We start from the raw sequence: 18,052 nt of genomic DNA on the forward strand, positions 1-18,052 counted from the left end.
AGAACAAACAGTTGGTGCCTGAGGCCATTTCCCTTCCAATAAACAGACTTCTTCAGACTTTCTCATTAAGCAGAGAACTATGAAGTGGTGGAGCCCAACATGTGCTGAATATTGCCCTAAATCTTCTTTGCATTATTATGACACTTTCCATATCTGCATAAAGGAGAAGTGGCACTTTTGAAATCATCCTAAAAGAGAACTGCCTTAACACACTGCTGAACAGATAAAACTTCCATTCTCAGCCATGGCAAAACACTTAACTGCAAACCAAGGGACCAGCGATATTGCAGCAACATGAGCTCTACCGACATTTTCATAAAACAAAACACATTGGAGCGTAACCTGACTGAAATACAACTAGATGTACAACTTCTATTCAATGTTAAAATGTGTCAAGTATTCATGTGCCACTCTGTACAGCTGTAGTACCTACATTGATTAACCAGAACATTACGATCACTGACCTACTATCAGTATAAACTTGTGTAGGCGATAGCAGTGTCACCTGGTGAGAAATGATTGCTAGTCAGACACATGCACAGTGCACGTAGCATTAGTGAGCATTCAGTCTGTGTGTAGAATGGAAAGGCATGCGTTCTATCTGAGTTTGACCAAGGGCAGATTGTGATGGCCTAACAGCTTAGCACAAGCATTTCTGAACCTGCACGACTTGTCGAGAGTTTGAGGAGTGGGTAAGGCAGGCCAAGTGGCGGACTGTGGTGGAACTAAACAGCCAGTGCCTAATAATGAGCCTCCGCAGCTGATGAACTATGCATGTCAATGTTAACATAATGACATCAGCAACTACGACTGAAATGGGCATGTGAGCATAAGCACCAGACGTTAGCACAGTGGCAGAACATTGCATGGTCTGATGAACCTTGATACCTTCTTCATCTTGCCAATGGGATGGCATAAACCCGTCACCTTCCAGGGGAACAGCTTCTTGACACTTGTACTGTAGGACGGAGAGAAGGTGACAGCAGCCCCATTATGCCGTGGGGGCCAACCACGTGGGCATTAATGGGTCCAGTGAAGCCCATGCAAGGCATCTTGACAGAGGAAGAGTATCATCCATTCATTCATTCATTGGTTGCAGAACACATACACCCATTCATGACTATCATATTTCCTGGTGGCAGTGGCATTTTTCAACATGACAGTGCACCATGTCACAAGGCCACAAGCATGGTGGAGTTGTTTGCTAACACAGCGGTGAGTTCCATTTGCTGTGCTGGCCCCCCAACTCAGCAGATCTGAACTCAATGAAACACACATAGGATGTGACTGACCTCATGGGAGACCTCATTGTTTCAATGTCATGATGTGTCGCCACTGTTATCCATGCCAAAGTTGTTATTATGGTAGGTGGTCATAATGTTCTGGCCAATCAGTATATGTTCATAGTGTAACTGTTGGTGTTACTACATGTGACTCATCTAGAAGTCACATTTCAATTTATCTGTAAAATATTCTCTGTGGATGTCTGGTTAAATATGAGAAAGGGCATGTAAAGGACCTAATCTAGCTGATAAAATAAAAAAAAATATTATTAATGAATTCAATTTCGGTTATAGATCATCTTTTGAAAATTATTAAGTTACATACATCATGTAATCAATCTGGAGTTTAGGAAGCAACACTCACTCAGTGCGAAGCCTCTTCATTGAAGGTTTGGTTTGTTGTTTTTTGGACGGTGGACTTGGCTGCTTCAACATCTGATGGCGTTTGTAGGGTATCACCCTGTAAGTATCACTCTGAGTCAGCGTTCGCAGAACAAGCTTAGCTTGATCTCTGTTTTCAAGCGATACATAAGCTGAGGTATCATTGAGCCATGAAACAAACACCCGCCCTGAAAACAATCATAACATTAAATTTATATCTAAAAACAAAGATGATGTGACTTACCATACGAAAGCGCTGGCAGGTCGATAGACACACAAACAAACACAATCATACACACAAGCACCCACGTGATTTACCAACTGACCTGCCTACACTGTGAAGCTTTCTATGTGGGAATGACCAGCAACAAACTGTTCATTCGCATGAATGGACACAGGCAGACAGTGTTTGTTGGTAATGAGGATCACCCTGTGGCTAAACATGCCTTGGTGCACGGCCAGCACATCTTGGCACAGTGTTACACCATCCGGGTTATCTGGATACTTCCCACTAACATCAACCTGTCAGAACTCCGGAGATGGGAACTTGCCCTTCAGTATATCCTCTCTTCTCGTCATCCGCCAGGCCTCAACCTCCGCTAATTTCAAGTTGCCGCCACTCATACCTCACCTGTCTTTCAACAACATCTTTGCCTCTGTACTTCTGCCTCGACTGACATCTCTGCCGAATCTCTTTGCAGACAAATGTCTGCTTGTGCCTGTGTATGTGTGGTTGGATATGGGTGTGTGTGCGAGTGTATACCTGTCCTTTTTTCCCCCTAAGGTAAGTCTTTCCGCTCCCGGGATTGGAATGACTCCTTACCCTCCCCCTTAAAACCCACATCCTTTCGTCTTTCCATCTCCTTCCCTCTTTCCTGATGAAGCAACAGTTTGTTGCGAAAGCTAGAATTTTGTGTGTATAATTGTGTTTGTTTGTGTGTCTATCGAGCTGCCAGCGCTTTCGTATGGTAAGACACATCATCTTTGTTTTTAGATATATTTTTCCTGTGTGGAATGTTTCCCTCTATTATATTCATAACATTAAATTTGTATCATTCCTAATTTCCAAGTTTTCCGGTATTCCAGATAAATCACACTATTTACAAATTTATTAAAAAATACTGCTTCTCAACTATCTAATAAATAACTTTGAGGGTAAATTTATTACAAGCTTACCAAATGGGCTAAATAGCTGTATTACATCATGTGTTTTCCATTCCTTTGGAAATGTAACATGAAATACGTGGTCTCTTGGAAGTTCCGCTGAAATTCATAAATACAAATATCAAACTTTTGGGTAATATATTTAACTTAGCAGACAAGAGCCTTTAATAATAAATTATAAACATAATTTCATAAAAAGGAAAATTCCATTCAGAAATCACATCATAATAACAACGACAATATTAATAAATAAAAATAAAACTATTTCAGTACACACATACACACACTGTGTGTGTGTGTGTGTGTGTCAGTCACTATACTGGGATCTGCAGTCACTATACTGGGATTTGTGCCTCCTGGAGATAAAGATCATGTAGTCCACAGATAAAGATCATGTAGTAAACAGTGTTATTATGACAATGTTGTAGGTTAAGATGTCAGGAGTATGGTAAATGCCTCTCCTAAAAACATCCAGATACACTGTCTGAAGGGCAATGACATATCTGAAATGTGACAGGACGTGTTCAATTCAAAACCAACACCACCAATCATGCATTTTGGCAATCAATTATGCAATCCCATTTTTGCCAGTGAGTTTCAAAGTGTAGAACCATGAGTGAGTGCTCAGTGTAAGATGAAGAAACTTACGAAACATGGTGTTGTAGCTGCTCTTGAGCCTTACATCAAATCATGAATTACATCACACAGTGTAAGAAGCAATGTCAGTGGTGCATGGAAGCACAAAACACATTATGAGGTGAGAATTATACACTGCTATCAAAGCCAGGGCAGGAAAGGTGAATAATGAGCAATGGCCTTGCCTCAGTGGTAACACTGGTTCCCATCAAATCACTGAACAAGTGCTGTTGGGCTGCAAGCACTTGGATGGGTGACCATCCCATCTGCCGAGCGCTGTTAACATGCAGGGTGCACTCAGCCCTTGTGAGACAAAATGAGGAGCTACTTGACTGAGAAGTAGCAGCTCCGGTCTCGTAAACTGACATGTGGCCAGGAGAGCGGAGTGCTGACAACATGCCCCTCCATATCTGCATCCAGTGACGCCTGTGGGCTGAGGGTGACACAGCAGCCGGTCAGTACCGTTGCAAGTTAAGATATGATTAGCGTATCAAAGAAAATACATTTTGCAAATGAGACATTACATGCAAAATATTATGGATGTTAGCAATTGTAACTGCTCACTGGTCAGATTCCCTTATGTAATATCTGAAGTTGCAGTTTATAAGGACCATCAGCACTATCGAGTTACTTACTTGGTAAAACATGGAGGAAGAGACATACAAGCACACTGTAATGGAGACGGCAACATTGGAGGACAGTGTAGAAGGGAATAAACTGGTACAAATTTAACAGCCTCCTGTATTTTATCATGAAGCTTTTTTTGTAAGCCGGGGGGAGTGAATCTAAGTTTAGCTAAGTGTATACAACGATTGAGACAACCAAAACTGACAAAAGTGGGTTACTGTTATGAAAATAAGTGGGTCATTATAATGCATTAGTTTTAACCCTTGAGCGGATGCAACTGTGTATAAAGTGCGCCAACCACAAACAACATTGTTGTGCACAGTTTCATTGTTGTTGTAAAATAGCAAGCCCTTACCTATTCCTGCATTATTCTATCAGCTAGCACAGTGAGAAGTTGTGTCGTCTTAGGTTCACGTGAGCTACAGCAATTTAAAATAAATTGTGAGTGTGTCATCTTAGTGTACACAGAACGCCACGTGCCAGTCATGTAAGTAATTTTTCCTTCACTTTTATTTTGTTCCTTTTTAATCAAATCAAAATATAACACATAACAAGCAGGTACATCACTGTGCAGGGCGACATCAAAGCTGACGGACAACGAGCTTGATTGGTTACTCAACAAGGATCCAGAGTTCAACTCTGTACCAGACAATGAAAACGATGATGAAGACGAGGAATTTATCACACGAAATGACCACAATTCAGATTCTGATCAAGTCCACAATTCAGATGATGGCTGTGAAGAGCCACTCTCCAATGGGGGTATTTTTACTGGGAGGGACAAACTGTGTAAATAGAATAAAATATGTCCTAATGTGACTTCGAAAACAAAAAGAAAGAATATTGTGAAAATATTCCCTGGGCCTACAAGTGTTGCTAGAGAGGTCACAGAGGCTTTATGGATAATACTTTGCCTGGAAAAGATTGACAAATTGTAAGAGACATGAACATATACAGTCAGTCAAAGAAAGAATGTGTACAATATTCCAGAGAAAGGGATGCTAAGGAAACTACAAGGTGTGAAATAAAGGCAGTGTTGGGATTGCTGTATCTCATCAGGGCTAAGAAAGCAAACCACACAAATGTCACTGAACTGTGGACAGCAGATGGTACTAGTACAGAGATTCCAAGAGCTGTGAACAGCTACATAAGATTTCTGTTCCTTTTATGACATATCCATTTTGACGACAAGCGTACAAGGCAAGAAAGAAGAGTAATTGATATACTTGCTGTAATAAAGCAAATATTAGATGCCTTTGTGGTGAACAGCAAGAACTCTTATAGCGTAGCACAATTTGTGACAGCTGACGAAAAGTTGCAACCTATCCGGGGTCGCTATTCTTTTGTTCAGTATATCGTGAACAAACCAGTAAAGTACGGGATGAAGATTTTTGATTTAGCAGATGCTAAAAGATTCTTCACTAACAATATGAAGCATATTGTGGAAAACAACCTTAAGGCCCATACAATGTTATTAATTCTCCCTGTGATAGTGCAGGAAGGCTTGTTACTCACACTGAAGGCTCACACCCTTTTGAAAAAGAGACGAACAAGCATCAGCACATTGAGAAAAAGCAAAGATGAGATTCCACAAGAATTTTTTACCTGAGAAATGTAGGGCTATCCACTCCTCTTTATTTGTTTTCAAAATGATATGACACTAGTTTCGTGCCGAAACAAAACAAGGCAGTTATATTACTTTCAACTATGCATTATTTTGGAACCACTGATGAAGTTACAGGTGAACCAGAGATAGTTTTGGATTACAATATAACAAAGGGAAGAGTCGACACAGCCAATCAAATGGGAGGGGCGTATTCCTCTGCACGGGTGACAAGAAGATGGCCATTGGTTATATTCTATGCTCTAATGGGTATAGCAGGAATCAATAATGAAATAATTTTTCATGCAAATGAGGCAAATCCAAAAAAAGAGAAAAAGTTTCTTGAAAGATTTAGCACTGTCTCTTATGAAGGCTCAACTAGTGGAAATAGCTAATATTCCTTCACTTCCTGCTGAAACTGCAACTTTCCTCATGAAATACGAAGATCAATGTGTTGATAGAACTGAGGAGCCTGCCACCAAGAAAAGAGGTTGGTGTATGGCATGTGGACAAGTAAGAAACACATCTACTACAATAAGGTGTAACTCATGCCATAGCTTTGTTTGCAAAGGACATGTAAATTGCAAAAGACATGTAGAGACAGTGCATACATTTGAGAAGTGTAAAGCATTTCCTGAAAATTCGCAAGACAATTAACTCTGTAGATGGAAGGAACTTTTTGATAACTGATACTTCTTCAATATATAAAGCTTTTCCCTTGCATGAAAGAGTGTTTTTGTTCAGTATGTGCTTAAAAAAGTGTTGGAATAGATTGATATATCAGCTGTGGCAATAGAATGATACAAAAGTTTCTTATTTCTTTAATCAAATAGTAAATTAGCAATGTAACATAAGTTTCTTGCATTGTTGTTTATTTAAACTAAAATTAAACTGTGATTTAGCTCATACATGTTTCATAATGACAGATTTTGACTACATGTGTACAAAGCACACCGTGCACCCGCTCGTGTTATGAAAATCAGTGCAGATAAGATAATAATAGTAAATCTTAGATGGACTAGTATGGGGACAGGAAAAGACTGTATCATTTAATGCCCAATTCCATTGTCCCTCCCACCCTCAGTGTTATTTTTTTTTTTCCTTCCAATTTTAGAGTTATTTTATTCTAACTTTACCGTTGTTTCATTGGCCAACTTTGATTCTTTTCCTGACAAGTTTTGGATTATTTTTTTATATCAGTTTCTGGGGGTATTTTTTTTAATTATAGCGTTATATTTTTTCTTGTTTCACTGTTTTACAGCGTTGTTTTGAAAATGAAAATAAAGCTATCAATTACATTATGTACTGATATGGCACACAGAAAATAAAAGAAAACTTTTATTTTATGCTCAATTTCGATGTTATTCACTATCTACTGAAAAGAGCCCTCAAAATTTTTATTTGAACATGGCAGACAATCTGCCTCCAGCACAAAGGCAGTTATTTGACAATGTCTACTTTTCCTTTTGGTAACCAAATCTGCTTTTCCACTCCATTTTTCTGAGTATCTAAAGAGCTAGGACCTGACATTAAAATCACATTTGACCAACCAACAATAATACATAATTGTAAAAATGCAAATTCAAACATTTAACAGCTACCAGTCAGCAGAAATAGGAAACTGCTATCCTCAGAAACTTTTACACAGCAACAAAGAAAATGCTAAATTTTGCAATATTTCATAAAAAACCACAATTTTTACATAACGACACCAGAAACCAACTATTTTGGGCTATTGTGAATGCAAATTTTTCCTGCCCCAGATACACGTAACAGCAACAGATTACCATGTACTAGGAGAGGAGACACTGAGCAGTACATATACATACAAACAAGAAATTGAGCACAGAAGTTGAGCTTTTATGCACATTCACAATTTTTTGAAGTACAAAGCTGCATTGCTTTGGAAGAGGATAGCCACCTATAGCATTGTAATGAGCTATAAACTTAACGAAAGTGCTGCAGCCACAACAGAATATGACATGAAATATTTAATCCTTAATGTACACACAGATTACTTACGTTCATTTTCGTCAATACTGATGAATGGATGATCCAGTACTCTCATCAGGTAAAGTCTGTAAATAAAGCAACAAGCATCAGAACTGGGGTGCATACAACCAGGCTCAATGATTTATATTTCAATGGACCCTACCTGCAACAGTCTCTATAGTTCCTTTGGGTTTCTAGCTTCCTCAATTAAAATCAACTGCCAATGTTATTTCAATATGACAAGTAACATACAATTTACAAGAATTCTAACTGGCTCATTGTTGAAATACTTCACACTGACAGTAGCCAAATGAAATTATTTTTATTTATTGAAACTTTTACAACAACTGATATGACACAATGGAACCTAACAACAGTGTGCATGAAAGAGGAGTTGATGTTTTCTGAAGAAGGAAATTATATCCTTCTTATAAAATGAAAACTAGTTCCAAAGTGAAAATACAGCAGAGTAGTTTCACAGTTGTGAATCTAATAACTTTAAGCTACTATCAACTAAAATAAAATATTTTGTACTTTACATTTGAAAAAAATTCAAAACTGAAATGAACAAGAAGGAAGACAAAAATGGTTCAAATGGCTCTAAGCACTATGGGACTTAACATCTGAGGTCATCAGTCCCCTAGACTTAGAACTACTTAAACCTAACTAGCCTAAGGACATCAAACACATCCATGCCCAAGGCAGGATTCGAACCTGCGACCGTAGCAGCCGCGTGGTTCCGGACTGAAGCAAGAAGGAAGACATTAATGGCTCATTTTAGTTAACAGCAAGGCCTTCTTTTTATTTACACTAAAAAAATTAGCCCATTATTTATCTGACAATCAGTTTGTTAGAACTTTCATTTGTACATCTACACTAATATTATCCAACATACCACAGCTCCACCCCAGCAGTTCCTAAGATTTTTGAAGTGACAAGGAGCAAAAAAAGGATGCTTTGCAAAAACAGAGCTAAGTAATGTACATAAATCTTTTAAGAAAAAATGGGGGTTGGGTATGATAAATGACGAGTTAAGTTGATACATAAATAAAGTACTTAACATATAGATGGCCAAAGACTTTAAAGTTAGCATAGCTTCTGGATCCAATCATAAATAAAGCTAGTAATCATTTCTACTTTTGGCACTATACGATAAAGTTGACAAAAAGAAACCACCTAGACTTACCACACAAGCACGCCACTGTGGACTGAAAGGAGTTTTGGGAGAGGGGTCTGATGATGGCTGTAAGATAGGTTCAACTATATCAGTGTTAGCAACCTAATTATATGTCCTCTTCACAAATTTCGGTTTTTCAAGGCACCAAATTGTCTGACAGAAGAGGATACTCCAAACATTTAGCTCGAACAGTCATAATTAGAAGCATGCTTAGTATCGCTGCCAGCAGACATCGTAATGGAGGTAGTTAAGAAGGCATAGGTAGCACAGCAGTATAGTTATGAAAGCTGCTATGGAGGGCACACCCGTAGTATGGACAGACTCGCTGACAGAAGTGTTAGCTTGCAGGCGATAGTAAGCTGAGCAGGCAAGTGCCAAGACAACCACCATGGACTTGCCTTGTGCATATTGTCGAGTGTCGATGCCAAGTGTGAAACTGTTAGTTGCCCACACCAGTCGCGTGGCAAGTTTATTGCTGTGCACAGTGCTCCATGGTTTCGGATATAATGCTTCTCGTACATTGAATCGCACGGCAAGTTTCATTTTCTCTAACAAGGTTCTGATCTGCGGTTATTACTGAGCCACTGTTGGCCCTTGAAGTACTCGTGTTGATAGCGTAATAAAGTGGTGTTGTCACACCTGTGCGGACACTACAGTATGTAACATATAATAATCAAGAGCAACAGCCAAATTCATGGCATACAAATATAGCCAGAGGCATCAAGCATGTGCAGTCTGGCAAGTATTCCAAATACGGTCCACTACAGTTATTTTCCATTTCATATTTCCGCTCCCTACCCTAATTAATTAATGATACAAAGTAGGATGAAGTTTAAGAGACTAGTTATGAAGATTTAGCTAACAAGAAAGGAGGATACTGAAGTGCGGATGAATGAATGTGCATTTTAAGTTCACTGAGGTTGTAAATACTGTAAAAGTGAATAATGCAGTACACACTCCTGTTAAAGAGGAATGGACTTCCATAAAACCAGCAACCATATTTGGAAAGACTTATATAGGTATGGCAACAATAATACCAAAGAAACTGTGGATAAAAGAAGAAACACTTGTGAAGAAATCAAAATGGATAAGGTTGTTAGAAGATTAGGTTCAGCATACAGAGGAGTGAGAATAACATTCAGAGAATTTAAAGAAAAGTTGTGCAAAAGGAATTACCATTAAATGCAGAAGAGAGAAAGCCAATCGATGGGAAGAGTATACTGAGTGTCTCTACGAGAGGGAGGAAATAACAATATCGTGAAAAGGAAAGTTGCTACAAATTGGCATTGATTTTAGAGGACATACGAGATCCAGTATTAGAGTGTGACCAAAGCTTTAGACGACTGTGATGAAACAAGGCAGACAGGACATGTAACATTCCAGTAGAATTTCTAAAATCAGCCAAATGATAATTAAAGTTAGTGTGTCAAATCTATGAGACTGAAGATCTAACAACAGACTTTCAGAAGAATATCACCCATACAATCCTGAACACAGCGAAGGTTTGGAAACTACCACACAATCAGCTCAATAGTTCATGCATCAAAGTTACTGCTAACTAGAATAACATACAGACGAATGAAAGAGAGAGAATTGCTGATGTAACAAACAAAATATTACGAAAAGGATAGATCATTAGTCACCATATAGAGGAGGCACTGAATTGCAGCCAGGCACAACAGAAAGACTGCTATAAATTTAAGCCTTCAGCCAAAAGACCTTCTTCCGAAATACAGAGAAACACACACACACACACACACACACACACACACACACACACACACACACACACACACACACACACACAAGACCACTGTCACCAGGCACTGTGGCAGGAGACTTGTGTGTGTGAGTTGTGCTTGTGTGAATGTGTGTGTTTTCTACTTCAGAAGTACGACTTTTGGCTGAAAGCTTAAATGTATAGCAGTCTTAATTGTGCCTGTCTGTGACTCAGTATCTCCTCCATATGGTGAATACCAATCTATCCTTTTCATAATTTTGTAATTGCTGATGTGTTAAATAAGAATCAATTTTGGTTAAGACACGCAGTTGTGATATATTGTTTGATACCTGAAGCTTAGTGGGAAAAAACCAAGACACTTCAATAAGATTTGCCAAACTAAGTGTTGTAACCCCATAGAGTGAGCTCGTGTAATCTAACAGCATGTGCCTCCATGGCTGGCCTAAAGAGGTCCCTTGCATAGACACAGACGATGCACCAAGTGTATCCCTTCTTGTGGAAGTGGAATAAAAGTTGGTTGGTGGGAATTATGATTTCGTGTTTGTACAATGTTACAATATTTTTGGCGACAAGTGTGGTATTCTACTCAGTGCGTCTCCTTTCTCGATTTGCTATGGCCAACATTTCAGAGGAAGAAATTCTTCAATTTCTTGTTGAACAGCAGTGAGCTCTCACCAACCAGCAGCATGCTCTCCCTGTGGCAGCAGCATTGCTGACACATCAGGGTTCATCACCCTTGACACAACCCTCACCGTTTCCACCATATGATGATACTGTGGAAGATTGAGATGCATATGAAAAATGCCTTCAGCAACCTTTTCAAGCTCTTGGGGTCACCTGCACCAATACGTGTAAGGCTTTCTTTCTGTCACGGATTTCTCGGCATGTTTTGTCCTTTTTGTGTCAGCTAGCTCATTTTCGGGAACCTGCCAGTCTCTCTTTCAATGAAATGCGTCAGCTGCTCTCTACTTATCACTGCAAATGTACTGTGTACTCATATTATTGCTGCTCAGGTTGAGTTCTCATGTTGTCAAAAGTGACCGCAACAGTTGTAGAGTTGGGCAACCGATCTTTATGGGTTTAGTCGTTATTGCCAGTTTTGTTACTCATATGCTGATTTGATGGTTCGTGATGCTGTAATACACCTGGCCCCTGACAGGGAAATTTATGCGCATGCTTTACGATATGAAAATCCCTCTCTCACAGATGTTTTGAACACTGCCCAGTCCTCTGAAGTATCTAGGGCAGCAGGAAATCAGGTGAGAGCTGGGTGTGAAGCAGCTGCCGTTGTTTCTCCTCCTCCTCAGCCTCGTCTGTCAGCTCATAGTGGGAAGACAATGTCACAGCCGTGCAACCACAATCTTCATGCCACACGGAGCAGCACTGTGCTAAGCAGCAACAGCACTCAGCATCACATCATCAGTCAGCATCACAATAACAGCTGTGTGCCTCTCCCTCTCCCATCACGCCCTTATTGTTTTGTTCAACGTGAACAGACCATGTGCTCAATGCCCAACCTCCCCCATCAGACATGAACATAGATGCGAACAGTGTTACCCAAGTGATGGTAACCCCAAATAAACTTTACATTACAGTACATGTTATGGGCAGTATGTTAAAAATGCAAATGGACACAGGTGCAGCAGTGACTTTGTTAAATTCTCAAACCTATGGGGATATTTGATCACCAGCATTATCCCGTCTCTCTATACTACTCTCATAGTGTATAAAGCAGCTGTTTGGCCTCTGACTTTTCTAGTGATGGATGAAGCCAACACTGAAAACTTTTTTGAGTTATATGACTACAACATTTTTGGTTCTCTGTTTCTGAAAGGTGCATCTGGTATCAGATCAAGTTCTGTACCAACAAATGGATGTGCTTTGCTTGGAATATTCCTCCCTATTTTTGGAAGGTTTAGGGGTGCCATACATTTCAAGGCTTATATCACAATGAAACCGATGGCACACCATTCCTTTTTTCATGGCTGCCCAATTCCAACCATTTTATGGGAGTGTCAAATTAGAACTACATCACCTTACATCTTTGGGTGTTATGCCTGTCTCCCCTAGTGAATGGTCTACTCAGCTGGCAACTGTCACAAAATCTAACACCAACCTTCGGTCCTGTGGTGATTTTAAAAAGTCTGTATATTCACAGTCTATTATTGATAGCTATATCTTACCCCAACAGGATGAACTCTTATCAAGGCTTTCCAGGGGCCAATTTTTTCAAAAATAGACTTGTTGGCAGCCTCTGTATGATGATTCCAAACCCATCCTCGTACAGGGTGTATACGGGGACAAGGAAAAAAAGTTCCCACATTAATCCCGGATATCCCGTTTAAAAAATATGCTTTCTCCCGGGCCAAAATACACTTTTTCCGTGCTAAGTGACAGTAGGTTTACCCGTAGATTTTCCCTTGGAACTGTAAAACTTATCAATCCTTTGAATGGTTAACGTTTTATACAATCGCGTAGAACTTCCCGGAAAAAAAAATAAAAAATAAAGAAAAGACGGGGCAGAAAAGGTTTACGAGAGACTTTTAATTTAAAAAAAGGAGAGAAGTTTTCGAAAGACCTTTGATTTGCAGTAACATATACGCTGCATATTATCGTATTACGAAAGTATAAATTCGAATTGCACCAAACACAGTGCGTTAGTTTCCGGAGCGTTGAAACCGAGGTTGCGATGTCCTTTTGTAAGCGAGTTATGTCTCAAGCCACGAGATCTCGCCAGCCGATGACAGCAGCTATTCAGAGCTTAGGACACGTGTTATAGTCAGCCAACAGCAAGATCACTGGTTACATAGCGCGAACACACAAGAGGAAAAGTTAACGGTTTACATTAATGTAAACAGTACCGTATATCTACAAGAAAAGCTAAGCTTTCACATATAATATTGGTCTCTAAGATTAACACGCTACAACAGAAGCTAAGCTTTCACATGTAATATTGATCTTTTTTTTTGCGTGTGTTATGCTTTAAGATACGTCACACAAATGTGCCAGTAAATTTAAAATTATGACGTAAATGTCTCGGCTCGAAATTCTTGTAAGTTGCTGGTTCTCAAACTGTTCAGTTTCGAACGCTCTGTGATTTAGATATCCATCCCACTTTCTCACACGTAACATATTTCATCTTGCGTAAAAAGAAATTTGCTTTAAAAGTAACGCTTTTCTAACCACCGTTCGCAGTACTATCCGGAGGCTGTTAAAGATAGGTTCGATTTACCAGTTGCCGGAGAGCACCAGAAAACAGGAATTATTGTGCGTGTGCAACTGCAGCGTGGTGTAGGAAGCCCGCATGTTCGTGTGCATAAAGCACAAAGAGGGCTTACATTACACCATAAAAGAAACAGGTCATCAGAGGATACTCCAAAGAGCATTAGAATTTCGTAAACCATACTAAAATGCATAATTCGGCTTGGAAGTGCAAATTGGCTTTTTCCAGATTCACAATGAAGTAGGTCCCATCTGATATTAAGCTTTTCAGTGTGGTTTTTTGGGATGTAAATTTTCTTGGAGTACCAGTACTCTACAATCTCATTTTTGGTTCTTTATTATGGCATAATGCCATACATGGCAGAAGATGATAACGTGCACTTGAAATTCAGCGAACAGCTGGAACTAGCCAATACTGTAGAATGAAACACTTCGTTTCAAATAAAATAATTGCCTCAGCGGAAAGATTAATAAAGCCAAATTTCTTTAGCAAACTTGCAAAAATAACTTCACTGTTGTGCGAGGCGATTAATGCTTGACTGCTACTAACTTGGAAATAAAATAAAATCAGAAAACTGAAATTAATAATATATTTTTGCCCTCCATAATTATGTGAATGTATTTTAATTCACTTGATAGTTTCCGGCCACAGAAATCCGTTTTGTTTTCGTTTGACGTGGGAGCTGTACACGAAGAGAAGCAGCGAAATCACTTAACGTAAACACGGGTCACGTGGAGACTAACCCCCTCCCCACTGCAACTCGGACAACTCTGTGCAAGCACGAATCTGGCAGCTAGGGCGCGCGAGCAAAATTTTTCTGGTTTGCATCTGGCTGCTTGCTGCAACTGCCGATACAGCTAACAGCCAAACTTCAAGTAGCGGGGAGCCGGAGAAGGTACTGCTTATACGCGAGTCAAATGCGCATGCGCAACAGACCGCTGGCAACTGGTCAAACAAACCTAATGTGAACAGTTGTGACGTCGTGCTCATAACAAGCAGTTTATTGTTACGAAGAATTACAGTCTGCGCCCTACGGCCTTTGACATATTTTTGCTATTTGCAGACGCTTGTGTGTGCACGGTGTTTTGTTGTTGTAAATTGCACATTTCCTTTGCCACTAAAGTTTTATTTTTTCCCTCTCGTTTATATTTTATTGCTGCAGTATCATTCTCCAGTAGCAGGATACAATAACATTCTTTGCTAGAGATCAATTCTGCAGTCAAAATTACAAAAATTTAACTGAAAACTAAAACAATGAAAAATTCCCGGAATTCCGAAAAATTCCCGGGTTTTTCCTGGTTTTCTCCCGGATGAAAAAATTCCCGGGTTTTTCCCGGATTTCCCGGTTCGTATACACCCTGTCGTAGTGAATACCTCATTCAGTTTACACCACTATCAGTGGCAAAGCTAGTACTCCTGCCATTTTTCAATGATTTTTGGAGCAAATCACGGCTTCCGTGCATTAACTACCAGATGATATTGTGGTTTCAGGTTCCGCAACAAATAACGACTTACATATTATTTGCATCTTGTTCTGTGGCGATTTTAAAAAGTCTGTATATTCACAGTCTATTATTGATAGCTTTCTCTTACCCCAGCAGGATGAACTCTTAGCAAGGCTTTCCAGGGGCCAATATTTTTCAAATATAGACTTGTTGGAAGCCTCTGGATGATGATTCCAAACCCATCCTCGTAGTGAATACCTCCTACAAGTTGAAATGTAACTTGGACAAAATTCAATTTTTTCAGTAGTCCATCTATTTCAGTTTTGAAGTCTCGCTTGCTGGCATCAGGCCTTTAGCCATCACATCAATGAGTGGCTCAGCCACTTCATACTTACTTATATAAAGCCTTCCTTTTCACTGGTTGCCCGCCTGCAAATGTGCTTTTAGCCTATTGAATTCAAAAATGAACATGGTGCCGTGCCTGGTTACTTTCCAATGGGTCCACCATCTTGTTTTAGCAATAGCTGCCTCTCAGTGTGGCCTTGGGGCTATCCTCACACACAAATTTGCAGATGATTCCAAATTCCCTATTGCATATGCTTCCAAAACTCTATATCAGGTGCAACAGAGCTGCTCACAGATAGAAAAAGAAGTCACTGCTGTAGCGGGACTTTGAATTTCGCCGCGCTGCACTCGTTCTCTCAGACATGAATTGTGCCGTCACAGCGGTATGAGCGCTCGACGGCAGAGAAAATACTAACTCTTTTTTGTTTTTCTATCCGTTTTATTATTGTCTCTCGAGAGCGGAAGCTTAATGCAGACATGATCTGACGCTGACGTAAAAAACTTAATAGCTAGTCTTGATCTGATTCTAATGTGTAGACATATTGAGGAAGTTGTTATGAAATTCGGAGGATGGAGAGAAGCAACTAAAATAAATTGCATTTAATATCAAGACGGTTTTGTGTACATTAGAAATTCCTGGACAATGAAACTTATTGCAAGGTTTCGGAGCAGACTTTTCACGCAGAAATGAAGTAGTAGATTTTTGAAGACCTGGACGCCGCACGAAACAAGAATACATGTTAACATGGTAAAGAATTAACTCTAAGCTACGCCATTTCCCCCTGTCAGTTACATTTTGTTATTCTCTGTTCTTCTTCAATAATTTTTGTAGTGGAAATTGGTTTAACTTTTGCTCAAAAACGTCACAAGGACCATCCCAGCAATAGCTTTTCCGAATCACGAAGTCCGATAGCTTTTCTGTCACACGAAGTCCGATTTGCTTTTCATTCTTTCCCTTTTTTCACCGTCATTTACGATTTTAAACCCCCTTTTTATACACCATTTTCTTCCCACCATTTTCAACCCTCTTCTTTTCTTTTCTTCTATTTTTCTTTTTCTTTTTTATTATCCACTACAGCTGGCTCCCGCGACAGGGCGCAATTTTCGGATGTGTCGTTCTTGAGCAAATTTGAAACTTTAATTTGTATTTTTTCCCAACAGAGAATATCCAAAAATCCTGAACTTTAAAGGGTAACTAAAACACCAACTTTATTGTACCTAAGCAAATGATTATACCACAATATTGTAAAGAATTTTTGTAACTAATTCAATTTGTTTTTCTTTGCATGGCACATATTGCCGCAAAACTTATTTTGAGACCTTTCGGTGATTATCCGATGGAGTTGTATTAAGGAAATCCATATTTTGACGAATACGATTTACGCAGAAGTGATTGACCGGCCGCTGCAGGACAGAAAATTTAATGGTGAGTCACACAATTATGTTTCATTCAAACATTCAATAGCCAACTGCAGAATCCATTTTCCCCTTTCCACACATCCTGTAGTTTTCTTCTAGATTTTTCCAAAATTATCTATCTCTATTGTAGTTTGTGGTAATTACAGTATTGTGGTAGCAAATGAGGATCGTGAATTAGCCGGCCGGTGTGGCCGAGCGGTTCTAGGCGCTTCAGTCTGGAACCGCGTGACCGCTACGGTCGCAGGTTCGAATCCTGCCTCGGGCATGGATGTGTGTGATGTCCTTAGGTTAGTTGGGTTTAAGTAGATCTAAGTTCTAGGGGACTGATGACCTCAGATGTTAAGTCCCATAGTGCTCAGAGCCATTTGAACCATTTGATCGTGAATTTGACCGCCAAACAGTCATTTATCACGAAAAATTCTGTCCGTCCTGCTGCATCTTTCTCAACCATTGTTTGCAATAGAGCAATCATTTACATTGACGAGAAAATATTTCAACCTAAATTTGAGTCAAATCTTTATTAATCAGACTTATATTATTCCCTTTGTGACTTACGATTATACATCTTATTACAATGGAACGCGGTAAGGTAGATATAGTTTCGGCAGATGAGTTAAGTGACATAGATTCATCGTTCAACCAACAAGAAAGTCCGCGTTTCCCTCCATGGACGAGTTCAGAGATCAATGCAATGATTTTGCCTCAAACTCGCAACATTTGTGATAATACACAGATGGCGACTTTAAATGACGAAATGTGGAATGGACGCGAGACTAGACCGTCAGCGCCATTGTTAACATCAATGTCAGAAGCGAATATGAGACAAATTCAGCAATGTGACACAAATCGGACACAGGAGACTGACAAACTGGACCGACTATTAGAGTTATTTGCAGACATGAAACAAGACGTTAGTCAGAAAATTGACGCAAAACTGGACGCACTTGGTCAGGACTTTAAACAAAGGCTAGATAAAAGCGACGACAAATTTGACGTATTAAACCGTACTATGACCG

At 39.6% G+C, this 18,052-nt stretch overlaps 1 protein-coding gene across 1 annotated transcript in view; it reads right to left on the reverse strand.

Moving 5' to 3' along the window:
* LOC126236434 (poly(A)-specific ribonuclease PARN-like) overlaps positions 1–18,052 on the reverse strand; it is a 307,678-nt gene that overhangs the window by 102,142 nt on the left and 187,484 nt on the right. Inside the window, exons 10-12 of the mRNA XM_049945737.1 lie at positions 7,717–7,772; positions 2,841–2,927; positions 1,648–1,852 (exon numbers count right to left, since the gene is read on the reverse strand). Of these exons, the coding sequence (XP_049801694.1) occupies positions 1,648–1,852; positions 2,841–2,927; positions 7,717–7,772 (348 nt within the window). The remainder of the gene's footprint in view (positions 1–1,647; positions 1,853–2,840; positions 2,928–7,716; positions 7,773–18,052) is intronic.

This window comes from Schistocerca nitens, chromosome 2, assembly GCF_023898315.1.
Source record: "Schistocerca nitens isolate TAMUIC-IGC-003100 chromosome 2, iqSchNite1.1, whole genome shotgun sequence".
Classification (NCBI taxonomy): domain Eukaryota; kingdom Metazoa; phylum Arthropoda; class Insecta; order Orthoptera; family Acrididae; genus Schistocerca; species Schistocerca nitens.